Raw genomic sequence first — 24928 nt, forward strand, 5'->3', positions numbered from 1 at the left:
AACATGTTACTTTGAAAATACAAAACGGAACCCGGAAGTACAACATCCTGCCCTGACCGAACGCTTTGCCGCCCGCCATCCAGGGTTGATCCAGGAACTGGGACAAGGATGAAGTTATTTCACTTGTTCATACTTTGGAAACGAATCCTAATTGCACTACCGGCTTGACGTGTTCAGGTAGTGTCAGCGAGCTAGCTCCACGAACGCGCCGCTAGCATTTTGTGTCTGATCGGAGCGTCGCTCGCTAGCATCATGTATCAGAGTCTGAGCGCCGTGCACAGCACTGTGTCCAGTCTGAAGGAGTGTCAGGCCGACCTCGCCACGGGAATGGACATAGTCACCTCCGTGGCCTTAGACTTGATAGAGGACCAGGGTGAGAACCAGGGTCTTCTCTCCTTTCAAGTAGCTTCTCTAATGTCATGAGTCGTTCAATATTCTATTGCTTCCGTAAGCAGTTAAAAAAAAAATATATATATATACTGGTATGTATTGAAAGCCACTTCCGTCCTTGTTTCGACCGTCCTTCATCAAAAAAAAAAAAGAAAAAAATAAGGCCGTTCGTCCTGGACGTATAGACGGAGGTTTCCGGAATGGCAGTCTTGTTTTTTTTCTCTCCACACACTTCGAGCCCCTAACAATGAAACATGTATGCGCCAACCGGCCTGCTAAAGGTAACCAAGCATCCAAAAACAAGTGTTTGAAATCATTGAATGATTATGTCTGTCCACTTCGTGTGTCTTGTGCGCAGATGGACGGGGAAACGTCGGCGAGATGGAGGATCTAATCGTGTGTCCTGTGCGCAGATGGACGGGGAAACGTCGGCGAGATGGAGGATCTAATCGTGTGTCCTGTGCGCAGATGGACGGGGAAACTCCGGCGTCGGCGAGATGGAGGATCTCATGTTGGAATGTGCCAAGCTGGACCGAGAAATCGACTGCTTTGTTGACACCGTGCAACGAGTCGCAGCGGAGGTGTTAATGCTCGTTGGGTTGATTTGAACGAGCGACAAAGTTTGGAAAATCAACTTTTGCCCCATTCGAACCGGACTCTCGAGGTGGACTAAATGTATTCTTTCTGCAGGTGACTGCCCAGCGACAAGATGCCTTGTCTAACATCTCGTCCAGAGTGAAGGAGAACTTCACGGAAACAATTTCCCGCCTATCTGACGCAGACCTGCAGACTCACCAGAAAATAATTGCCTTTAAGGAAAGCATGGCGAGCTCGAGCTCTCACACCCGAGGTACGCAAATGCTTGCTAAGAATCAAGTAATCAATGTCTATGTTGAAATTGTTTTTCAATGAATTGAATCATCTGATGGTTTACAAAAGGGTCGGTGTGATTATCGTCATTTAAAAAAAAAAGAACGTTATTTCTACGTACGAGTCAAGTGAACTTGACGTGTTGTCTGTCATCTCATACGTTCGAGAGCGTCTAGTGCGACGATCTGAAATCAGTGATCCCGCTTTGCGCTCATTTGCCCATCGTGAGACAGTATGAGACATTGTCACGTAGCGGGTGAGGTGGAACTTCATTCTTTGGCTGATAAAGTTGCCTTTCTCCTGTTTCTCCTGCTTTTTAGTCAGCCAAGAGTCGAGGAACACGGAGGAGCTGGACGAGGACCTGGCTATAACGCAGACCCAAGTCAACTTCACCTGCCCTCTCACCCAGGTACCCTACCCTACCCTACCCGACGAGACGACGACCGTCTTCAACGAACTGAGAAGAAAAAAATCAAATCAAAAATGTTCAAACCGCGGCCGGCCGGCCGGCCGGGCGTGCCCATGTTAAACGTGCTGTTTGGGCATCTCATCCAGGAGGACATGATCAACCCTGTGAAGAATAAGAAGTGTAACCATCACTATGAGGAGAAACCTATCAAAATCCTCATTGGAACGAGACGGAATCAAAAGAAAACGTGCCGGTGAGATGATCGATTTGATGATGTCACTGCTGTTGTGTTGAAATGGAAGCGTGATGTCATGAGCACTCCACGTAGTCACTCGCACGTATGCTCCGGTATCATTCATTTTGGTATCTGCCCTTCAGTTGTCCTGTGGTGGGTTGTGGAAACAAAGACGTCAAAGAGTCAGACTTGGTTCCTGACCACACGCTGAAGAGACAGATCATAAACCAGAAGAGGAAGAACATCAGCAAATAAAACCAAAAACAAAAAAGGCCACACTTTAATTGGCAGCATTGACCACATAGCATAGCGATTTAGGTTTGTTGTTGTTTTTTTTCTTCTTTGACAAGTTGCTCGTATATTTGACATTGTTCTGACCAGAAATGTTTGTGTTTGGGATCATTTGTTTTGTTCAAGTGACTTTTTATTCCTGCAATAGCTTTTATTTCTGTTCTTGAATTGTAATAAAAGTGAACACTTTTTGCATTCAGAAGAGATTGTTGTTGTTCTTTGATGGCCAAAGTAGCCACTAGAGGGAGACATCTACGTGATGATAGATCCAAGACGGCACGGGACGGCACGGCACGTTTCTCCGGATGAACCTCACTCTCTGCTTCTGATGGGAACTTCTCAAACAGTGGATTGTGCCTTCTGCTAACTTTTGTAGGTTAGCGATCACGGAAATGAGGCTAATAGGACACACGGAACAGAGTGATGATGCTTCGTTGGACTCGTTCGGGCACTGCACTGGCCCAAATTGGGAAGGAATTTCTCATCTTCTTACTGGAGTGGATGTGGCCTGGTAGTAAATGTATTCTCGGGCTTGCATACTCAAATATGCATTTCAAACGCCCAGCCAGAAGCTCGTATGTGCAAACGAGGTGAAACCTTGGCCGGGTCCAAACCAAAGCAAAGCCGTGTTGAGAAACAAGGTGAAGCTAATCTTTTAATAACGTTGCATTCGGCATTTCTAAGGGTCTTAAGTCGGTTGCCCGGCCAACTTAAGTTGACATGCTGTGAATGGAGCTGATGTACCTCAATTGAATGTACATTCAAGGAACCAACCATGTTCTTTGTGGGGCGCACACGAGCTGAGCCACCTGTTGGCGAGCTTTTAGATAAGACTCAACAAAGTTGCTCGCTTTTCGCAATCTTCAAAGAATCACATTTGAGTGTCTTGATATCAGAGGAGAGCACACAATATTGAAGATGAGATGCCTTGCACGTACTCGAGCGAGACTATTTTGCCAAAAGTCAAACCTGACCGCGGTTTTCACTTGGGCTTTTCAAGACCAACTCCGAGTGCATAATGTCACGACCCGCCCCGCCCCTCCCCAGAAAGTGCTCTGTGCCTTTAAATGACGAGAACCTCCCTCCCTCCCCCTTCCGTCCTTCCCTCCAGGCCAGTAGTCGCTAAACGCTGCCAGAGTTTGCTCTAATTGTGAGCGTCCCGCGACGCACTGAACAATCGTACCGTGCCGTGCCGTGCCGTGGAGTGGAGTGGAGTCAGTCCCCAACTGCAGTTCGAAAGGCCGTTCGAAGCTGCTGGACAGGTGAGTGAGTGAGTGAGTGAGTGAGTGCGACCGGATGAGATTAAAGTGGCTCGAGTGACGTGCGTGGCAAGTGTCTCCTGGAAAGGTTTCAAAGTGAGCCAACAGGTGGCTCAGGTCGCACCTGTTGGAAGCTTTGTTTATCGAGACACCACGCAGTCCGGTGTGTGTGTGTGTGTGAGAGAGAGAGAGACTAGCCGGGCTTAACTTTGCGTGCTCCTGTCCACGCAGGCAGGTGCAGTGAAACGGGATTTCCAAGGCAGGCGGGCGGGCGGGTGACCGACCGCCCCGGATCGGACCGGACCGGACATGGATTATTGGTGCTACTTTGGATCGCGTTGAAGAGCAGGTGGATCCATCCCGTTTGCACGCCCCGTCCAGCCAGCCATCCATCCAGCCATCCAGGGAGCCATCCATCCCATCCATCCATCCATCCAGCCAGCCAGCCAGCCACTCTCCTTTCACCTATATGGGGAACCAGATGGAGAAACTGACTCATTTAAATTACGTCGGGGTGCCCACATCGGACCCGAATGGTTTCGAGCCCGACGTGGACGACGGACCGCGCATCGGCGTCTCTTACATTTTCTCCAACGACGGCGGCGGGGACGACGACGACGACGACGGTTCGGAGCCGTTCCCGCCGGAGGAGCGCCCGGCCGAGGACCAAAAGAAGGCTTTCCAACCCGAAGACGAGCCGGAGTGTTCGCTTTACTTCCGAGACGAGTGCATTTTCCAGAGGAACGCCGGAACGGCGACCCACTCCGCCGAGAGTCTGCTCAACAAGTGCAGCCCCGGAGACGTGCTGGAGTTCGTGGCCACGGGACAGTACCCGCACTGGGCCGTCTACGTGGGCGACTTCCAGGTGGTTCACTTGCACCGAGCCGAGATCAAGAACGGCTTCCTCGCCGACGTGAGTCGGGGCAAGAGAGGCCGCGTGGTCAACGGCCTTTACCGCTACCGTGCGCTCCAGCCGCAGGTGATTGTGCGCAACGCCGTGGACCACGTGGGCTCCAAGGACCGAGAACTGTACTGGAGGAACTCGGAGTGCTTTGCGGCCTGGTGTCGCTTCGGGCGGAGAGAGTTTAAAATCGGAGGGGAGATCAGGATCGGAAAACAGCCTTATCGCTTCCAAATGCACTTTTCCGACAAGAAGAGCCACGTCCTGGAGTTCCAGTGCCTGGAAGACGTGATTATGGAGCGGAGGAGGAATGAGCAAATTGGCAAGAATGCTGTGATGCAAGAACTGGCCACTCACCTGAACACAGCAGCAGCAGCAGAAGAAGCGAAAGACTTTCAAGAGGAGCCTTTAGGCGACTGAAGCCAGGGCTTTCCTCGCCATTTCTAGTGGTTGCACGCACGCACGCACGCACGCACGCACACACGCACACACACACACACACACACACACACACACACACACACACACACACACACACACACACACACACACACACACACACACACACGCAACAGGCAGAGTCACAATTGTTTGCCTTCACCTCCTCGGACAGAAAGGTACACAAGAAGATTCCATTCGACTTTTGTAAGCCACAGAAGCACCAGCATCAATAGCACGTCCTCTCTTTGTAGCTTCATGACGGATCACTCAAAAAGCCAGCAGCGTCAATATCATATACACACACACACACACACAGTCTATTTTTCTCTCTTTGTCGCTTCATGATGGATCACTCCAACGTAAAACGTATCCTATTTGATCAAGTTGTGCCATCCATGTCTTTATTGTTTGTAACTTTTCAATACAAACTAGTGTTTCTGTCCAGTCATGGCTTGGACTGCTTTTTGGCGACGAGTATGTCAACGCCGTTTGCAGCCATTACTTAGCGCTTTTACTTTTCTTTCAAATCATGTTTGCATGGAGAAAGCTGGAAATAAAGATATAGATTTGATCAACACTGTTTGCAGCCATCACTCGGCCCTTTTACTTTTGTTTCAAATCATGTTTGTATGAAGAAAGCTGGAAATAAATAAATAAAGATATATATTTGATCAACATACGCATGTGCCTCTTGTAATACGCCAAGGATATTTGTTTCATTTTGATATTTGGTGAGGCTTCATTTCTTTGGGAGCTGCCACAAGGATTTCCTTTTCGTTCCCTCCGCTAAAACATTCATGCGGGTTTTATTTGACAATATTTTTCAAAGTGAGTCATCACATCTTGAGTAGAAATGGTATGTGGCTTGAATTGCAGTGTGGATGGATCCTTAAGAAGTTTCCAAAGGAGTCTCTTGTCTTGTTTGAACTTTCTGTCCTCCTTGTCCCGTGTTTCCCCAAACAGTCAGCGGTCATCCTCGCCTGGCCTAGAAGAGCGGAGCTGCTGACTCTTCAATTCTCCGCGGCCCGCCACTGTGAGCAAATGGAAATGGTGTGCGAGATGCATATTTATGATCATCAGTTCTTTTGTAACGCCAACTGCGCGAGTAGCGCCTCGGGTGAAGCGCGCGCAATATTCAAACAAGAATATGAAGTAACCTTTTGACGTGGCTGGCGCTTCACACGATGGCAATGGCATTATGCTGCCCAAACAAACGAGAGTGGCGTCATTTGTGTCGTTCCCAATTTGTCCTTCCATTTTTGAAAAGACGCTTTCAGGCTTAACGGAGCTGGCCGGCCAGCCACCTGAAACAGGCCGGAGAAGTGCTCTCCAAATTTGAAACTAGCAACATCCCTCACTTCATTTTGTGTCACTTTCTACTCGTATCGTTTGCTACATTTAGGAAGAAAATTAATCAAGCCGCGTGACTCGTGAGAGGGATGTGAAGCAGGCCTTCCTTCCTTCCTTCCTTCCTTTAATTGTTCCACCAGGGGAAGCTTTTAGTTTGACACGTTCTCGTCAGGCTTTTGGCCACTAAGTCTCGTTGGCTTCCTGTGGACGATTGGAACAAAGCCCACCTCCTCCGGGCAAAAGTGTCCATTTTGGAGTGGCCACCCCGCCCGAGGTGGTCTTTATCTACCAAACCATTTTGCCATGCGTAAACATGTCCCAATACATACGTATCTGACAGGATAGCAAGCAGGAAGTTTGAAAGGCGCCACTGAAGAGAAGAAGAGTGCTCATTATACCTTCTGGACCATTTGACAATTTAACACTAATAGCTTCGCCATTACCTGGATGAAATTGGAACTTCAGGCATTTGATTGAATTGATTGATGCCAGCTGATTGCTTTTCAACCTTGAGAAAATTGGACAGATGTATACTGTAAATCATACCAAATCGGATAAGTGTGTGAAGTAGAAGTCACGGAAGAGGGATTCCAAAGTGAACGCTCCGTTTGCCCGCAGGAACACAGAGAAAACCGAGCGGGACAGAAAATACCACACGAAAACAACAAGAAGTTCTCCATCAGAGGAGATATGCATTGCTGATGAAATCCTTTTGGTGTTTCCAGATTCAAATCAAGCTCATTCCAATTGATGTCGTGTCTTAACCTTGCCATCCTCCCAGCTCCTCTTTTCCTCTCCTTTCCAAAATTTCAAAAGCAGAGCTATCGATTGAAACGTGAACGTTGTCCAGACGGTGGGTGACTTGTGAAAATGAAAAAAAAAAAAGGCTCTGCTTGTCACCGAGAAAAGGTTTGAAGGCAGCCGCAAATGGCATTCTTTATGTGCACGCACATTTGCATGGCACCCGCTCTCTTCTACAGGTGATCGACTTCCTGTGGACAGCGGTGCGGCAGAGGAATGCCTTGCGCACATTGAGCCGCAGAACAGCCAGCCGGAAGAAAAGCACAAAATGTCATCCATCGTTTTAAAGAAGTGGGCAGCCGAGCCGAGCCGAGCCGAGCCGAGCTATTCTATTTACCTAAATTCAACTAGGAGTTCATCAAAGAGCAGCGAGCTCCCGCGGGCGGCAATTGCAAAGATAACGACGCCATTAGAGCGGAGGAGGGGGAGGAGGATGGGAACTGCGTGTTCCTAAACCTTATCTCAATGTGCCTTCCTGTCCACGTTGTCCCACTTGCTTGCCTTGGAGGCGCCACTTTTTGAACGCTGCGTGGGGGTGCTTTTCAAAGAACAAAGCATGCCCATGTGCAGCCAGCTTCAAGTGCTTGGTCGCGGCAGCTTATCTTTGCCTTCAATAAAGAAAAGAAAAGAAAAGAAAAGGCTGAGTGGGTGGCACGGATGCTGACCTTGTGCCGTTGCACGCTGCATGTCAGACACTTTGTGCCTCTCCTTAAGATGCTATTGATGATGTCGTCGACTTGAAAAAGCTTTTCTCTCCGTTCCCTGCCGCTCGCTTTCTCGGCCCATTCGGTGTCACCTTCTCGACTCCAGAGAGGAAGGGCTGGATACTTTGCATTCCCAGAGCCAGATAAGCGCTGCACAGCTCCAGATCACTTTGCGTATCTTTCCTTATCATCGAACAGGATGTACGTACGTGTTAAGGGGCCAAATGGTGGAGGACTTTGAGGAACTAAAGTCATCTCGCTTCCAGGCGCCATCTGTTGAAAATTCTCTTTCTTCTTTCTGCCACTTTCATATGGTGACTATTTTGCAGCTGTTTTGAAAGACATTTTTCTCGGCCCGGTATATAGATCCGGGGCCCGCCGGTGTCCCCGAAATCTTAACGGCGCTCCGTTTGCAGTGTGTGCTTTGCTCAGAAGCCCACCAAGCAGAATGAAGCAGAGTTCTTACTTCTGTAACGTGACAATGAGCTCGCAGCTTTACTTAAATACCATGGCCGCAGTTTAGTCCTTCATCCAGTCCGTAACAAAAGGGAATGATGAAATGTTTCTAGGCCAAGAAGAAAAAAAAAAAAAAAAAAGGCGACATTGACACATCTTCGTGTGAAGCGTCAGTGAGGCTGTTCCGGGAAAAAGAGCGGCTGACGGGACACCGAGCCGACCTTGATCCCGACACGGCTTCATCGATGTGACGCGGATTACTCGTGCGCGCTCTTGTCTTGTGCCTCCCCGTTATTCTCTGTGGCGTCGGGCCTGCCAGTCACCGTCGCCGGGCCGGGCCGGGCCAGGGCCGGGCCGGGGCGCTCGCTACGCTGCTCCCCCTTGGAGTGTCATCCCATTCTCCTGCTTTGCTGTCATGGAGATAGAGAAGTCAGGAAGGATTTTCCAACAGTCACTCACCCCGAGCCCATTTTCCAGGAGACTTGAAGTTTGTACATCGTATCACGTGAGTCACACTTGAAATATTGGAAGCAATTTCCACATCAAAAAGTGTCCGTATGCCTTCGCACTAACATTTGGGAAAGTGCATAGAAACACTGTGGGGGGGGAAAGCACACGGCGTCTCACTCATGGAGAGAAAACACATTGAAAGCAGACGCTTCCAACAAAACAGCAGCAGCGGGACAAATATCATTTACAAAGAGGAAAATGATGCTGAGTTCTACTTTTTTCCTCAGTATTTCTTGTCTTTTTTTCAGACAATGCGGTTCTCTCTGCGGTTTTCTGACCTGTACTAGTTTCAATGTCAATCTGCTTGATTTTCCAATCATCACTTCCAGGTGGCGTGCACCTTTTTCCACCTGCTCCGATCAGCCCCGGCCCCGCCCGGCCGGCCCGGCCTTGAAAGTCGAGAGAGCTAGCAAGCAGTCATATAGTGAGCGCTCGGGTCAACGCTCTTCACTTGATCTGCTTTTCGCGGTTTGACTGGAGGCGAGCGCAATCCAAAATCTCCAGCGCTCTCCGACGTTCCCGAAGCATGCTGTCAAGTCACCGAGACTGTAACGTGTGATTATGGCAAACGCGTCGCTCTGTGTCTCTTTGGTAGGTTTCCTCGGGCAAGTGGGATGAGCCGTTCTCAGACGAGACGCCGAAACGAAAGGTACGAGACGACAAGTGTTTGGCCGGCTTATGTTCTGGGCCAGCTTTGCTCCGTGATGCGTGTCCAATCCATTCTCAAGACTGACCGACGTGTGCTGTTTTGTCTTCACGACCTGGCTCTTTTCATGCCCTTTGTGTATTTTCCTCTTCTCTCCCTGCTCAGGCAGGCCTGACACTTTAAACACACCTGCTTCAGCTTCAGCCTGTGCCGCAAGCGGAATACCAATGAATTGACATCGGCGCGCACCCACAGCGCTAGCAAAATGTCCACATTCACCACGCACCTTTGTGTTTTTCAGACAAGACATCCTGTAGTCACAGAGAGAAGGAGGCCAAGAAACGGAAAATGACGCCGCTCTGTGCGACAAAAAGCGCTGTTTTTTGTTTTCGCCCATCCGAAATAACACTACGTGCACGTGCTGCTGACGCCAAAAGAATTTTAAGCGGCTAACTATAAGCCCTTGAAGACCTCTCGTGTGTTTGAATACGTGCGCACGTTCACACTGGTGCACACTGGTGCACACTGGTGCACACTTCCTTTCCTTTCCGTGCTCAGTTGTTGTCCAATCTCTTGGCTTGCCTCTTGTCCTCATCACTTGTTGACTCACGCTCCATCAATGTTGGCTCCCTCCCTCCCTCCAGGGGCGATCACGTGATTGTCTTTGTCTGCACCTGCCATCCCCATCATTTGTCATTGTTCACCAATGGTGCCGTGTTTTCTTCCTTTTTCCAAATGTGTCTGTCGCTCGGCCGCACACTCCCTCCAGGCCAACTTGTTGTCTGGGCCCCGCTCTGGTTACGGACCTTAATTCCATTTCAATCGTGTGGAGCGTACACAGCTAGTACTTGATCTACTTTCCGTTGCGAGCTTCTGACCGAGCTGAATTTGTCTGACCTTTTCCTGACATCTAGTGGATAAGAAGAAAACTGAAAAGCAAGCTCTCGGCAGAATGAAAGAAGAAAGAAACCCAGCTTGGTCTAGTCTGCCTTGAACGGCCCCGTCAACATCTTCCCGGGACGCCGGATGGCGGGATTGACGGCTCCGCTCAAATGTGACACTTCATCGTCACGCTGAGGAACAATACAGATTGACAAGGTCCGGAGAGAGTGTCGGAGCCACTTGGGCCTTGTGCGAGCATTGAACAGGGATGACGGAGTGACAACCCCCCTGCATTTCACATTCCCCCGAGTGCAGCGGGCAAACTTAGCGAGCAATGCCAAAGTCATGTTTCCTTCATGAGCGTCGAGCCGGACAGCTCTGGAATCGGAACAGGACATTTCAACTCCTGAAGAAGGACAGTGATAAATGAAAGAAATAAAGAGCGTTGCTTATGGTGTCTCAACACTAGATGGTACTGTCTTACAACTTGCCCGGCAATCTTGCACCACCTCGCCATGCAATGCAAACCTTCAGTTCGTCTTGAGCAACATTTCTTTCCATTTGTATCGTTGAAGTACTCCGTGCTTCATTTTCCACACAACCGCTACGGATGACTCAAATTGGGAAATGTGTGGCTTTACGTGAAAATGAAATCATTTCAAGCTCCTCTGGTGAGATAACATAACAGCCCAATATGAAGGTCGAAATCAACACAAGAGTTATGAAAGTGGCTACCTCTTGTGAATTCCAGACCATTACGCCAACACGACCCAGTTTCTTGCCAACGGAAATGTTCCGAGGGGCCGACGACGCGAGCGGTCGCAGCCGGGCGGGACTGCTCGTTGCTTTTCATTCCTCCGGGTTTGTGTTTCAGCGACACGAGACGTCAATAAAGTCGGCGTCCTGGATGATCGTATGCTGAAAAGCAAGCGCGCAGCGATGGCGCCGTCTGCTCTCCCTCAGGTCACATGGGAGTTTTCCACCATGTTGCCAAACAGGCCCTATATTTAGTACAGGAATGTACACAGAGGCCGGCTGGCCTGCGTGGCTGCCTGTCTGCCTGCCTGCGTGGCTGCCTGTCTGCCTGCCTGCCTGCGTGGCTGCCTGCGTGGCTGCCTGCCTGCGTGGCTGCCTGCGTGGCTGCCTGCGTGGCTGCCTGCCTGCGTGGCTGCCTGCGTGGCTGCCTGCCTGCGTGGCTGCCTGCGTGGCTACGCCGCTCCACAACAAAGTGTATGTCACGGGCGGACGCTACATCAACCGCCGGGATGTGATGGAGGATTGGGACAATTTGGAGTGCTACCACCCAAAGACGGAGGCTTGGTATCAACTCTTTGACCACGGCTCTCTCACGCTGGCGAGCGACTCATAGCTGAGAGAGCCATTGACAACGCAATGGCATTTTTCCAAAATGCGATGACAATTTGTTTTGGAGTAGCTCCATTTTCTCGTTCATAGATGCAAACGTGATGTACAATGCAGGTTGCTTACTTTGGCTAGCGACTAGTGCGTTGAAAGTCATTGGGTGAGGTGAGGTGAGGCAGTTGAAGCCTGCCTGCACATGAACTTCAGGGGACAGTGGCTGGGCTGGGCTGGGCTGGGATGGCTGACTGGCTGGCTGTGTGTTGGGGTCATGAGTGTTGGAAAAGTATAGGTGAGCCAGTGTTATTTTGAGGCACAAACAAGAGGGCAACAGTGACACCACGTGAGTGAGTGACTGAGTCAGTCAGTCATGTGAGCTGGCAGTGTGTACGTGTGCGTGCGTGCGTGCGTGCGAGTGGGCCAGCAATTGAGGTTTCGCAAAATGTGAACCCCGGGAGCAGCAGCGACAGGTGTTGTGCATGATCAGGATGGAGCAGCTGTCTCATCTGCTCACAACATCACATCAAAAACAGAGAGATGAAATGAGATGAGATCCACCCGTCACGGTTTGCAAACAGCTAAGAACATTCACAAACCTCCAGCAACATTAGGTGTGTGTGTGTGTGTGTGTTGCACGTGGTTGTTTGTGTCAGTGAAGTCGTGCCCTGCGACTAGTTGCGGGTGTCGTCTGAGTGCACGTAAACAAGAAAGCACTCATATAGTTGCCCTGGAAAAGCCGAGCTGATCTTCTTCCGAGAAGACACTGTTGCACACAGTGTGCGGCTGCTGCTGCTGCTGCTGCTGCTGTTTTGACAGATTGAATTATGAAGACACTGGAAAGGTCAGAGGTTGCGGACTGAAGATAATGAGGGCTGGGCTGTCTCAGTGCTGTAAACATCTTGACTTCTCCATCACAATCCAAGTGTTAACAAGCTTTCGGCCGCATTGGTCGCACTGGGACGGCAGCCCCTAACTTTTCAGAAGATAAACAAGCCCACATAATTAATACACAATGTAACTCAATAGTCGCGATACTTGATCTATTTATATTAGCACGAGGGACTACGCTGCCTTGTTACATTTCGGAACGTTTTGTTCTCATATTTAGAGGCAGCCATAAAAAAAAAAGAAAGACACCGCTCTGCTCTGCTCTGTCGGAACCACATGACCGAAGCACGCTAGCCCGGCCGCCAGCAACACCTCCAAACACCTGGCCCAAGGGGTGTACTTTCAAATCAAACGTTGAATGGGATTCTAAAGTAGGAGATAGCAGACAGTTCCTTGTTCATGCCCTCTTTGTTCACGTGACGTCATTCATCCTGTCTCAAAGCACAGCAGGCAGGCAGAAAAACATTCGTTCCACCGAGGCGACTTAGATTTAGGATCACGCGCACGTCGTGTCATCAAGGCGTTGGTGCGAGCGTGTTTCTCTTCTTCAGCGACGTTTCGCAACGCTCGGGTAGATAAACAAATCCACGTGCTCCAGGCCAGCCATCCAGGAAGGCAGGCAGGCAGGCTGGCAGGCAGGCGGGCAGGCGGGCGGGCAGGCAGGGAAGTTTCCGAGGTGGGCGGGGCCACCATGCTTCCGCCCAGCCGGGGACGGGACATTATAAGAAGCTGCGCAATGACACCACTGCTTGAACGAACGAACGACAAGGCGTGGAAGACCAAGTGGGCAACGATATACGGGCATCTATCTCTCTGTTTGTTTTGGCAAAGAAGCGAAGGATGCCTTTCCTCGGACAGGACTGGAGGTCGCCGGGACAATGTTGGGTTAAAACCGACGAGCGATGGAAAAAGACAACGGTGGACAACAAAAACAACAACAACAACAACATCTGCCTTGAGAGGTTTGTCATCCATCTGCGTCACCAAGCTGTCATTAGGTTGGCAAAAAGAAAAACCTCGCCACATGTCTTGTGTTTGTTTCCACGCCTGCCTCCCCTTTCTTTGTTTTCCTTCTTCTGCTAATGAAGAACTCGACAAGTGAGCAGATGAACGCCGACTTGACTTGTGTCACCAACAATTGCACAGTGCAATCCTCAGTTCGGAACAGGGGCCAAAAGTCTTGTGTTTTCTATGGCGTTCACAAGCCCCTGAGGCACATCTTTTACTCACTAAAGTCAGGCACAACAACAAAAAAAGGATGACACCGATTGACTGATTGATGATTTTGCCTCGATTGGAAGACCATGTGATGGTTCTGCTCGTGGCTGGAGGACAAAAGCAGTGTTTGTCAATATTGAATCATTTCCTGCACCGTCTCACTCGCTATCGTGTTGTTTGCGTAGCTTCCGCAAAGCCGAGCAGGAGTGTTTCAACGAGGAGAACTTGCTGCTTTCTCTGGGCTACGACGTGGCTGCCAAGAAGAGGAAGAAAGACCTGATGAACAACAACACCAAGGCCCCATGTGAGTCACTCAGCAGCCAGCAGCATATCTTGTGTGTTTGTTTTTCTCCAGTCTGGCTTGATTAAAGATGTCATTCAAAACGGAAAGCCAGATGGCTTCCGGTTGGCCCTTCCTTCCGTGTCACCGAGCTCAGGCGGCCCATTATTTCAGGCCATTTGTGCAAACCTTGTGTTTGCTTACAGATTTCCACAGGGAAAAGTGGATCTATGTTCACAAAGGAAGCACCAAGGAGGTAATGCACAAACACATTTGCTCATTGCTTACGTCAACTTGTCATCAAGTAAGATCTTGTCGGTGAAATGATTCCAGCGCCACGGATATTGTACCCTGGGGGAAGCCTTCAACCGCTTGGATTTTTGCAGCGCCATCAAGGACACCAGGAGGTTCAACTATGTCGTCAGAGTGAGTCCTCCCACCCTTCTTTCTGATGCCTTTGGATGTGTGTGTGTCGCTTATCAATGCTCTTCAGCAGACAGTGCTGATGATTTTAACCGAGCCACTGCGTGTTTGCGCAGATGAGTCCTAATGGGGCACGATAATGGCGGGGGGGGGTGAAATATCTCCTCAATGCAGCCTGTCAAAAACTCGCTCAGCAACAATACTTGTCAATGTCATTCGGTATTAGCAAATATATTGTCATGATTTAACAACTTCATATCAATAGCCAATTTACGACAAGAACCGTTCGAAAACTTCAAACCCTTATTGTAAAAGTGCAGCCAACCTAAAACGTCCTCCTCCCCCCACTGATGTGAAACATTTCCACATGTGAAGCCACGTGAGCGGCACGAGGGAGGGAGGGAGGGAGGACTTAAGTGTGCAGTGAAGCTCTGACGCATGGTGCTGCTTGGGACTCTCCTCCAGAGCCAGCCAGCCAGCCAGCCAACTGTATCACTTGCAATCATGAAATGGTGCTTTCCGCTGATGTGTTTTTGGTGCAAACGCTGCGAGTCCAGTGCCGTAAGCCGCTACAACAATACGTCTGTCCGACACCATCGAGTGCACTTTTGTGAGCGGCCGGCGGGTGCTAAAAGTAGATACGGGAAGGCACGAAGAACGTGACTTTGGTTCGATTGTGTCGTTCGGATCACGAAATAGCTAAGCGCTTTCTTCCTCCGCACCTTCTGTTTTGTCGTGCCCGAGGTCAAACGTCTTCTTCCGTGATGTCACGGCATTTGTTCCGTGGGTGCGTGCCTGCTTGTCTGCTGCCAGCTAATAATCATTAGCTGATGACGATTAGCTGGTGACAGCAGCCTAAATCGTTCACTTGACAGGATCAGCAGACGAGTGAATAAAGATTGTTTTGCAAAGCTTACTGCTGAGACAAATGCTTGCCGCTAGCTTCTTGACTTTCTGCACGGGTGGATTGGACCCATGCAGACGTGTGTGTGTGTGTGTGTGTGTGTGTGTGTGTGTGTGTGTGTGTGTGTGTGTGTGTGTGTGTGTGTAAAAGCGCAGAGACACACCAAGTACCAAATGGGCACAAGTTCATCTCTTTTTGTCCCTCTCTTGAAGCTGCTGGAGCTTATCGCCAAGTCCCAGCTCCCGTCACTTAGTGGTGTGGCTCAGAAGAATTACATGAATATTCTGGAGAGAGTGGTACACAAAGGTGAGTGAGCCAGCCTTCTTCTACTCGTCATCAAAGTCCCGGTTTGTCGTCAGCAAACGGTCTTATCCTTCCCGGCCTCGGCCGCAGTGCTGGACGAGCAGCAGAACGTGCGTCCCATCAAGGAGCTGCTCCAAACGCTGTACCTGTCGCTTTGCGCTCTGGTTCAGGACATGGGCAAGTCTGTGCTGGTCGGCAACATCAACATGTGGGTGCAGCGCATGGACAACATCCTGCAGTGGCAGAAGCAGCTAAACAACATCCAGATCAATCGGGTGAGTGCTGCTGAGAAGGTTGACCCCCCCCCCATTTATTGATGTGGTATTTGTTTTCCGGCAGGCAAAATCAACGGGCATGACGCTAACGCAGCTGCCGGCCAGCCTGCAGCTGAATATCATGCAGCGTCTGTCGGACGGCAGGGACTTGGTGTGCCTCGGCCAAGTGTGTCCGCAACTCGGGAGCCTCGCTGAGGATCGCGTGCTCTGGAAGAGACTCTGCCAGTACCACTTCACAGAAAGACAGGCACGTGAATAGAGGGCTTTGAATTCACCGCCAAAAGGGCAAGGACAAAACTCCCAAACTCTCAAAGTGTTTTCTCCAAATTCCCCCGCATAAATTCTTCCCCACATAAACAATGTTGTCAATGTCACTGGGCGACAGACACACAGAGCGTGAGCTCCGCTAATGCATTTGATAAGACAGACACCGAGCTACTGAAATGGCTTCCGCTACTTGGGGTTGGAGGTGTAAGTCAGGTCTTAGTAAGTGTTCCCTCCCTGGCTCTCTTAGATCCGAAAGCGTCTGATGGTGTCAGACAAAGGTCACCTGGAGTGGAAGAAGATGTACTTCAAGCTGAGCCGCTGCTACCCCCGCAGAGAGCAGTACGCCGATACCCTGCGCTTCTGCTCGCACTGTCACATCCTTTTCTGGAAGGTAGTAACGCGCATTTATCTTTCACGCACGTCCGTATTTCAAGCCTTTGCCACCCCACCCCATGCAGGACACCAATCATCCGTGCACTGCCAACAACCCAGAAAGCTGCACGCTGGCCCTGTCCCCTCAAGACTTCATCGACCTTTTCAAATTCTGATCCCCCCAAATACGAAGCGTGTACATACTGTACATAAACACGTGGGATTTCTTCCGCCAGATGACGTCACTCCATGACAGTGGGACAAATACGCCGTTGAGATTTCCCTCTGTTGACTTTTTCGAGGTAAGATGCTGTCTCCAATGTGGAATCAGTGGGGCAATGCTTCGGATTTCTGGCTGTAAAGCCAACCGCAATTGAAAGCACAGAAGGAATTGTTGGCTTTGCCATGCCACTTGTGCTCCAAGAAATCCAACGTAAGCGACCGGGTGGGTGTCGGTGCAGCGCGGTCTTTTGTTTTTCTTCACTTTTTCACTTTTATAAAGATTTGATACATTTTTGAAATGTCTTGTTCATTTTCTGCCAATTATTTATGTCTGAGATTTGTGCAACTTGCTGTGGCTTTTTGCAAAAAGCGCTGGCGAGAATGATCAACACAATCATGGCTATCGAATGGTAGGTCAACAACCATGCTGGCTGGCTGGCTGGCTGACTGGCTGGCTGGCTGTTACAGTTGGCTCAGCTTGGTTTTTTTTCTTCAATGGGATTTGAAAGAACTTTTGTCCAGATATTGTCATTGAGCTACATGCTTTGCAATACATTGTACTCTGCTGTGTAAATAAATGTTTACCTTTCAGAGGCAATTGCCAGCCAACTTGTGTGTTTGGGTTACTTCCGTTTCTAGCCGATGGGCAAGGGTGAGGAGTAGAGCGCGCTCTTCTGGATGAATTGAGAACTACAGGAGTGCAGCATTTTGACCATGTGCGAGAGAGAGCGTTTGACACATCCGCCCGCCCGCCCGCATCAAGCGCAGATGTCGACAAATACGTCGTGAAATAAATACCGCGAGTGCCTTTTGTAGTCTTTTATTGTGTTGCGTGCACAGTCAGTCCTCTATTGGAGCAGAGGTTGCTCAACTCCAGCATATTTGTAAATGTACATACAGTACTCACTCCACTGGTAAGCCAAGTCCACAAAGATGCATTTGCCCAAAGCACGGGCTCAAGATATCCTGCAAATGTCAAGTGGTAACAAACGAGTCATATTGAATGACATTTTTGGGGGGGGGGGAATCAAAGGAGAAAAAAAAGGTTGGTCAGGTTTACCAGAGGTAGTAAATGTCAAAGAGTAATATTGTCCCTTTCAGAGTTCTGAATAATCCACTCAATTGCATCCCAACCCTAGAGAGGCACACAGCGGAAAGCAAAATCAAAGGACGGACGGACGGAGGGACGGAGGGACGGAGGGACGGATCAACACCGCACACGGCTGTAAAGCGACGAGGGAATGGCATGCAATGGTGCGTTACCTTCCTGGCATTAGCAGACATCCTCCTGGCCATCATACCCTCCAGGTAGCTACTCAAGCTCACTCCCTTCACTGTAATGATGGCCTCCTGCGTCAGAATGGTGCTGTGGAGCACACCAAAGGTTGAAGCAGTTCTTTTTTTTTTTTAAGGCCTACATGGAAAGAAATGGACTTACACCTCAGGGTTGTCTGGGTGAGGTGTGTAGAGGAGCCTCTCATCCACTGAGATCAGATTGGTAAGCGTAATCTGCGGGACAAGGCAACGCTGGCTGTCATTCGGAGGAATCGCTATTTGCCTCCAGGGTAGTCAAGTCAAGTCAAGTCAAGTGGCGGCGTCAACCGCTTTCAAATCTACTTGCAATTTGCTGATATGACAAGTGACCGCCAATGATAAGAGAGGGTGTATACTGCAGGTTGGGAAAGATTGAGGCAATGCTTCCGCAAAAGGCTTGGAATCATTTCAAGTCCCAGTGATCATCGTTGTCCTCTGCATTGATGTGATTTTCATCCATCATTTCTTACATTTGTCGAGCACAGCTCCATCTTCTTCTCCTCGGGGTCCACGATAGAGTGCTCTTTGACGTACGTTTGCAAGCGGTTGGTTCCCAGTATCTAGTAAAAAAAAAAAAAAAAAAAGTCACACGTCTGAGCGGGCGGCCCCGAGAGAGCACCCACCGCTCGTACGATGGCCGGCAGGCCCCACTCTGTGCTGAGGAGTCGGTGGCTGTGCAGGCGTCCTTCCGCGTCCAGGCGGCGCTCCAGCACGTCCACGCCCACCACGTGCGGATTCATGGGGTTGGGGTACTTCCTCATGGCGGCCTTGATCACCGTCTCCCACGGGTAACTACAAAACAGTACCACGTGTAAACCACTTTTTAGGTCAGACAATGAAACGACTCGTTCTTGTCAAATGAGTCGCTTGTATTTTAGTATTTGGGTTACATGACAGGGGCAGAATACGAGAAGCATGTTGGAGTGCACTTGCTCAGAGAACTCTCCTCCGTCCCTTGCTCCCTCCCTCCACCTATCTGTCTGTCTGTCCGCCCGCCCTCAACCGATTGGCTAGGGCTTACTCTGGAGAAGTGGGCTTCATCCTGAACTTCATGGCAGCCAATCAAAGGGCACATGCCACAGTTGAAGGCCCGCCCGTGAGACTTGACTGTAAAGTGTACTCAAACAGCACACACAAGTCCCAAGTGTTGTATTTTATCATCCGTCTTATCAACTCTCTCTCGCAGAGCTCATGTGAGGCCTTAGTCACAAGTCCGTCTCTGTTTTGAGCAATTCTTCGTTCATTGGAAAGAAAGACTGGGTGTACCTGAAAGCATGCTCTGTGCTCCAAATCTTCATGTTTTTGCGTCGCCTCTTGGCCTGCCTGAATTTGCCGTCCGTTTTGCGTGTGGTCAGTAAGTCAGCTGGGCCCTGGGACCAGCCGCATCAGTTCCGTCCGTCCGTCCGTCCAGATGCTCGTTTGCCTCCGAGCATCAAAGGTGAAGAAAGAACACTTGCAAACGGATCATCGTGTTTCCGAGAGATGGGCAAGAGGCAGGCGGCCAAGGTGTTCCAAACAAAATGGAAAACGAGGAGCAAAACCTGCCCGGCGTTCTCGCCATCAAACGTAAAGTTAGCCTGAACTCGATGCTCTAGTCACGCCAGGATTTTCAAAACAAAACGCTCTTCCTGCCCCTATGGCTACATTTGAGAAAGAGAGCGATTTGATCGCGATGGAGCAGCAAAAGGGAGATTGAAATGACGTATCTAACTGCGCTCAAGCGTTTCTGCACCTTTTCCGGTTTTTCAAGACAAACGTTATAGTCTTGCGCTCCGGCCTGAAACTTTATTTTGATGGCACACCTGCTGTGTTTTTTTCTTGCACCTCGGGGTGCTTGACGACGTCACGGGGGCACTTGTGCTGACTGCATGCGGCAGGCAGGCAGCCACGCACCCTTTTGTGCTCATGCTAAGACAAGAGCAGAGCAGAGCCGAGCCCAGCCGAGCCCAGCCCAGCCGAGCCGAGCAGAGCCCAGCCGAGCCCAGCCGAGCCCAGCCGAGCAGAGCCGAGCAGAGCCGAGCAGAGCCGAGCAGAGCCGAGCAGAGCAGAGCAGAGCAGAGCAGAGCAGAGCAGAGCAGAGCAGAGCAGAGCAGAGCAGAGCAGAGCAGAGCAGAGCAGAGCAGAGCATCCTTCCACCACCATCCTGACGCATCCAGCCTCGACACGCAGGAACCGGAAAACAGGTGAGAGCTTCCAAAATAAAAACAGTAGGCTTCTCAATGCGTTTGCCTTTCAGTAGTCCACTTTATTTTGGACATGAACGCAGCGCAGCACACTTCAATAGCGTCCCTTTGTAACCTGACAGAACTGCGGCTGCCGCTCGCTGCCGCAAAGGCTCGGGAGATTTTTCTTCGTTACCGCCCGGCCGGCCGGCCCAGGGAGCCGAGAGAGAGCCACATTCATGCCTTCGCCATCGAGGTCGCCGTGGATGCCGAGCAATTGATGCGCACACCCAAAATAGATAGAAATAAGAAAGAAAAAAAACGCACAACGGCCGATTGGTAGGAGGGAGGCAACACTTATGCGCGCGCTTCTTGACCTTGCATTGAATGTCATCATAGAAGGATAAAAACATCACGCAAAGGTAATAGGCATCCTAACCGGCGGAGAGTGCGGGATAGAATTACTTTTTTTTTTTTTTGAATTGGAAATCATTCGTGTTGTCCCCAACCGTCGTAACGACACTTCATTTGATTTTGAAGCCGGAAATAGCTTAACGGATGCTGTGAAGAGAAGCCTCCATCCTTGCTAGGTGAGGGCCCGACGGAATGAGAGAGAGAGAGAGAGAGAGAGAGAGAGAGAGAGAGAGAGAGAGAGAGAGAGAGAGTGCATGCTGCAGAATGCAACTGCGCCCAAGCAAATGAGCTCAGCGCTCACCTCTTAGAAATGCAACGTGCTTGATCATTTTTGCTCATTTTGGGGTGTAACCTTTGAATCAATAAGAAGCCCATGATGGACGGACAGACGCACGGATGAATGCTGCAGCAGGCTTGGACAAATGGGCTGTTGGTGATTGGGGATGGGTGTCACCTCCGTTTTCTTTTTTTTGGTAATCTATCAAGGCAAGGGCTGGCTGACTGACTATCGTTCTTCTCATCCTCCTCGCGTCTGCTGCCCGTGGTCAAAAAAATGTGCTGACACGTGCCGCTATCCCAGCACATGCTGCCTGCGTGGCTGCCTGCCTGCGTGGCTGGCTGCCTGCGTGGCTGGCTGCCTGCGTGGCTGCCTGCCTGCGTGGCTGCCTGCGTGGCTGGCTGCCTGCGTGGCTGCCTGCCTGCGTGGCTGCCTGCGTGGCTGCCTGCGTGGCTGCCGGCTGCCGGCTGCCTGGCCGCCAGCCTTTGAGCTCGGGCTGAAGGCTATGGGCTTTGGAACATTTCTTTTCTTTCCCTAAGAATCATTTGAAATCTACACTTGTTTCAATTACGCATAGACGGTGTTTGTGAACAACAGGCCTGGTTTATATTTTGAATGGCTTCATACAGCTGCAGAACACACAGTTGGCAATATTTAACAAATGATGTCCAGACTACTTATGGATCCTTTTGCGAACGTTTACGAATATGTGGCTTACGCGTCTCCTATTGGTTCCAGGTATTGAAGCATTTTGCGCTGCCGTCTGATCTACCACTGCCAGCGCTGTAGCGATCAAAAGGAGAAGAGGTTTTCCTCCAACGGTCGTACTCCCAAAAGTCAGACTCATAAAAATCATTTGCCACTATTATTTGTCATTATTTGCCACCAGTTGCGCCACACGTGTCATTCTGGAATCTGTTTTCTTCATTTCAGATCAGCAGACATGGAGATTGTCACGCATCTAATAAACGAGACGGTAGAATTCTACAAATGGACCTTAACGATTGCAGGTAATCCAAACTAAGAACCTCGGCAGGCAGGCAGGCAGGCGGCCTCAAGCGGCGGTTCATGCAATCTTGTCCTACAGACAAGCGCGTGGAGAAATGGCCCCTGATGGACAACCCGCTGCCCACTCTAGCCATCAGTGCATCCTACCTGCTCTTTCTCTGGCTGGGGCCCAAGTACATGAAGAACAGGGAGCCCTTCCAGCTTCGCAAAACACTCATCGTCTACAACTTCAGTATGGTCTTCCTCAACTTCTTCATCTTCAAAGAGGTGAAGGAAGGAAGGAAGGAAAGATTTGGCATGAAAGGCTGCCCTGCCATCTTGACGATAGACTGCTTTCAATGAGCGCGTCGTGTCTTTCGTGGGACTCAAATGAGATGTCATTTTGCTCCCGCTAGCTGTTTATGGCAGCCAGGGCAGCCGGCTACAGCTACATCTGTCAACGGGTGGACTACTCCCATGACCCCAATGAAGTCAGGGTGAGTGCAATGTGCACCTTTTCAGATGTCAAGCAGAAGAAGCCAAAGCTGTGTGCTGGATGGAGCTAAGGTCTCTTGAAAGGTTCTAATCAGGCTTTTGGCTGTCCCCCGCTCAGGTGGCAGGGGCCTTGTGGTGGTATTTCGTCTCCAAAGGGGTCGAGTACCTGGACACGGTCTTTTTCATCCTGAGGAAAAAGTTCCGGCAGGTCACCTTTCTGCACGTCTACCACCACTGCACCATGTTCACGCTCTGGTGGATCGGCATCAAATGGGTGGCCGGAGGACAGTGTGAGTGGCGCCGGCCGGGGGCACTGGCGGGCCGGCCGGCTGGCCGGCCGGGGGCACTGGCGGCCCGGCCATTCTTAAGCTGGACCTGAGCCTTTGGCAATCAAAACAATCCAATCGGCCACGCCGCCGTAGCACATGGCGAGGATTTGTGTTTACAAAATGAGGAATATCCGTACTTAAAGACCGGACTAATGGCTTGTTGCCTTTTCAGCATTTTTCGGCGCACACATGAACGCGGCAATCCATGTGTTGATGTACCTCTACTATGGGCTGGCTTCCTGTGGTCCGAAGATTCAAAAGTACCTGTGGTGGAAAAAGTACCTGACCATCGTCCAGATGGTAACAACACATCAGATCATTTTTTTGTGTGTGACCCAAATGGCCTACATTTCTCAGTGTTTGATTTTTTCATTCTTAGCAAAGGCCCGTGATGGCTTGAGGTTTGATTTTTCACCAAGGGGTTGTTGTGCTCGCCTCTCAGATTCAGTTCCACGTCACCATCGGCCACACGGCTTTGTCGCTCTACGTCAATTGCGACTTCCCCCACTGGATGCACTACTCCCTCATCTGCTACGCCATCACCTTCATCGTCCTCTTCGGCAACTTCTACTACCAGACCTACCGCCGCCAGCAGCCCAGGCGCGCCGACGCCTCCTCCAAGGCAGGCAGGGCCGTCTCAAACGGGGCCCTCAACGGACTCAGCAATGGTGCGGCGGCGGCGGCGGCGAGCAAAGATGACAAGCCGCAGGAAAACACCAGCAGGAGAAAGAGGAAAGGTAGAGCAAAAAGAGATTAGAGGAGGCTGAGGCTTATAAGCTCCATCTGAAGAAGACCTTCTTTGATGGATGAGCTCAATGTATTCATATCGAGGTGATGAAACTAGCTGGCGGTGAGCAAATGTTGTTTAGCCAGGAACAGAAGCAAAGGTCAAATGGGCCAAAACACACTCGCGTCAGATCCAAGTGTTTCTGCCACATCGGTGGGATGGGGAAGCGGTTGTTTTTTTTTTATTTTTTCTTGAACCGTAATTGTTTTCCCCCTCACATGTATAAAGCAACCGTCACGCTAACGTGGCACAGCTCTTCATATCGTCCATCATTTGAAAAGATGTCTTCATCAAATCAAAGGACAGACAGCATGTCAAGACCAAGTGGTGCGTTTTGGATCTTTTTCATTCTTTTGAGCTTGGATGTGATTCTTCCCTCACTTGGGGGGGGGGGGGGGTCATGCACCGCAGAGCTCAACGTGATATCAAAGTGTATAATATGATACTATTTCTATGTCCCTACTTGTGTGTAATGTGATGACGTGGACCCGATTCTATTTCTGGCATTCTTTGATCGCTCGTCTGGTAGACCGGTCCAAAACGTCGGTCCCGTTCTTGTTTCAAGAATCAATATCTTCCTTTGTTTTGATCAAATACTTTGATACTCTTAGTTCATGCTGGCTCGAATGTAAACAACCATAAAGCGAAAAGAAATCGTTCATTTCTAGTATAAAAAGCAGGATGGGTCAACTTCTATACTGATGGATCACTCACCAAGAATGACCGCTCTGCCCCGATGGTTGATTTATTTTCCAATGTTGGTGTTATTTTCTCTGTCGTTTTGAATTGTCATGTACAAAGACATACCGATATTCTTTTTTATGATTATATCATTGAGAATGTTTGTGTTGTATATATGACACTGCGACTTTTTGTACTTTGCGCCCTGCTTGTTTGTTGGCACCTTGCTTTTGTGTTGTTGTTCTGTTTTTTTCAAGTACAATATTGAATTAAACAGAAAGCCGATACACGTATCTAAAAGACAACCTTGGATTCCGATTGCATTGCGTACTACTTGATTGAGATAGCAAACATTTTTTTGGATACTCTAATCAAAACAAGAGGTTCAGCTTTCAAAAGGATGCAGGTCACCCCACGGAATTGTTACTCCGCCTACTTTGCCATCATTTAACAAAGGTTTCTATGGTAACCAGTAAGCCCAGATGTCAGATGCGGGGCCCCCGCCCCCTCCTCAATTCCCCTTGGACATGCTGAGGTGTGTCTGCTTTTGTGAAATGGATTGGTCAACATGTACCTTTTACACAATGGGATCATTTTGATGCATCATTTCCAACTCCGTGCTGTATAAGCTTGAACGCCGGCGGTCCGTGTCTACATTTAGAGCGGCCCGGAGGAGCATCGGGTCATAGAATCAATACTATGTATCACCAACGAGAACGCGCACATGAGCGAGCGAGCGAGCGAGCGAGCGCGCGCCTTCCCCCCTTCCGAGTTCACGCGCACACAGGTGTCCGTTTGCAAGATAATGAGCGACACATGCAGACGC

The 24928-nt window shown here is 50.0% G+C and overlaps 5 protein-coding genes across 9 annotated transcripts; 4 read left to right on the top strand and 1 right to left on the bottom strand.

The window, feature by feature from the left end:
- Positions 1–28: 28 nt before the first annotated feature.
- On the top strand, positions 29–2397 carry nsmce2 (NSE2 SUMO ligase component of SMC5/6 complex). The gene is made up of 6 exons (XM_085917476.1): positions 29–373; positions 859–971; positions 1081–1240; positions 1581–1669; positions 1816–1922; positions 2048–2397. Exons 1-6 carry the CDS (start codon positions 253–255, stop codon positions 2157–2159), a joined length of 702 nt encoding a protein of 233 aa, XP_085773602.1. The 5' UTR covers positions 29–252; the 3' UTR covers positions 2160–2397.
- Positions 2398–2780: 383 nt separating this feature from the next.
- LOC147051490 (protein LRATD2-like) lies at positions 2781–5367 on the top strand. Its single transcript, XM_085917474.1, has 2 exons — positions 2781–3457; positions 3686–5367. The coding sequence occupies exon 2, from the start codon at positions 3924–3926 to the stop codon at positions 4773–4775; it is 852 nt and encodes a 283-aa protein (XP_085773600.1). The 5' UTR covers positions 2781–3457; positions 3686–3923; the 3' UTR covers positions 4776–5367.
- A 7697-nt stretch (positions 5368–13064) lies between these two features.
- fbxo32 (F-box protein 32) lies at positions 13065–17260 on the top strand. The gene is made up of 9 exons (XM_085917562.1): positions 13065–13354; positions 13796–13914; positions 14097–14146; positions 14224–14316; positions 15430–15523; positions 15611–15795; positions 15860–16042; positions 16310–16453; positions 16521–17260. The coding sequence occupies exons 1-9, from the start codon at positions 13233–13235 to the stop codon at positions 16608–16610; spliced, it is 1080 nt and encodes a 359-aa protein (XP_085773688.1). The 5' UTR covers positions 13065–13232; the 3' UTR covers positions 16611–17260.
- Positions 17261–17466: 206 nt separating this feature from the next.
- prelid3a (PRELI domain containing 3A) lies at positions 17467–19691 on the bottom strand. 2 transcript variants are annotated; one of them, XM_085917563.1, is made up of 7 exons: positions 19237–19691; positions 18594–18762; positions 18441–18530; positions 18095–18165; positions 17923–18022; positions 17717–17790; positions 17467–17622 (listed from the first exon to the last, which is right to left on the bottom strand). In XM_085917563.1, the coding sequence occupies exons 1-7, from the start codon at positions 19266–19268 to the stop codon at positions 17613–17615; spliced, it is 546 nt and encodes a 181-aa protein (XP_085773689.1). In that variant the 5' UTR covers positions 19269–19691; the 3' UTR covers positions 17467–17612. The 2 variants fall into 2 exon arrangements, with proteins under 2 accessions (XP_085773689.1, XP_085773690.1); XM_085917564.1 differs by having other exon boundaries at positions 17717–17791; positions 17920–18022; positions 19237–19683.
- On the top strand, positions 18926–24397 carry LOC147051493 (very long chain fatty acid elongase 4-like). Of its 4 annotated transcripts, none has more exons than XM_085917557.1 (9): positions 20030–20153; positions 20276–20722; positions 21562–21659; positions 21757–21833; positions 21911–22098; positions 22227–22307; positions 22424–22595; positions 22807–22934; positions 23077–24397. In XM_085917557.1, the coding sequence occupies exons 4-9, from the start codon at positions 21767–21769 to the stop codon at positions 23389–23391; spliced, it is 951 nt and encodes a 316-aa protein (XP_085773683.1). In that variant the 5' UTR covers positions 20030–20153; positions 20276–20722; positions 21562–21659; positions 21757–21766; the 3' UTR covers positions 23392–24397. The 4 variants fall into 4 exon arrangements, with proteins under 4 accessions (XP_085773682.1, XP_085773683.1, XP_085773685.1 ...); XM_085917559.1 differs by having other exon boundaries at positions 20276–20554; XM_085917558.1 differs by lacking the exon at positions 20276–20722 and having other exon boundaries at positions 20056–20153.
- Positions 24398–24928: the final 531 nt, after the last annotated feature.

Source organism: Syngnathus leptorhynchus, chromosome 8 (assembly GCF_054491065.1).
Source record: "Syngnathus leptorhynchus isolate UIUO chromosome 8, UIUO_Slep, whole genome shotgun sequence".
Lineage (NCBI taxonomy): Eukaryota > Metazoa > Chordata > Actinopteri > Syngnathiformes > Syngnathidae > Syngnathus > Syngnathus leptorhynchus.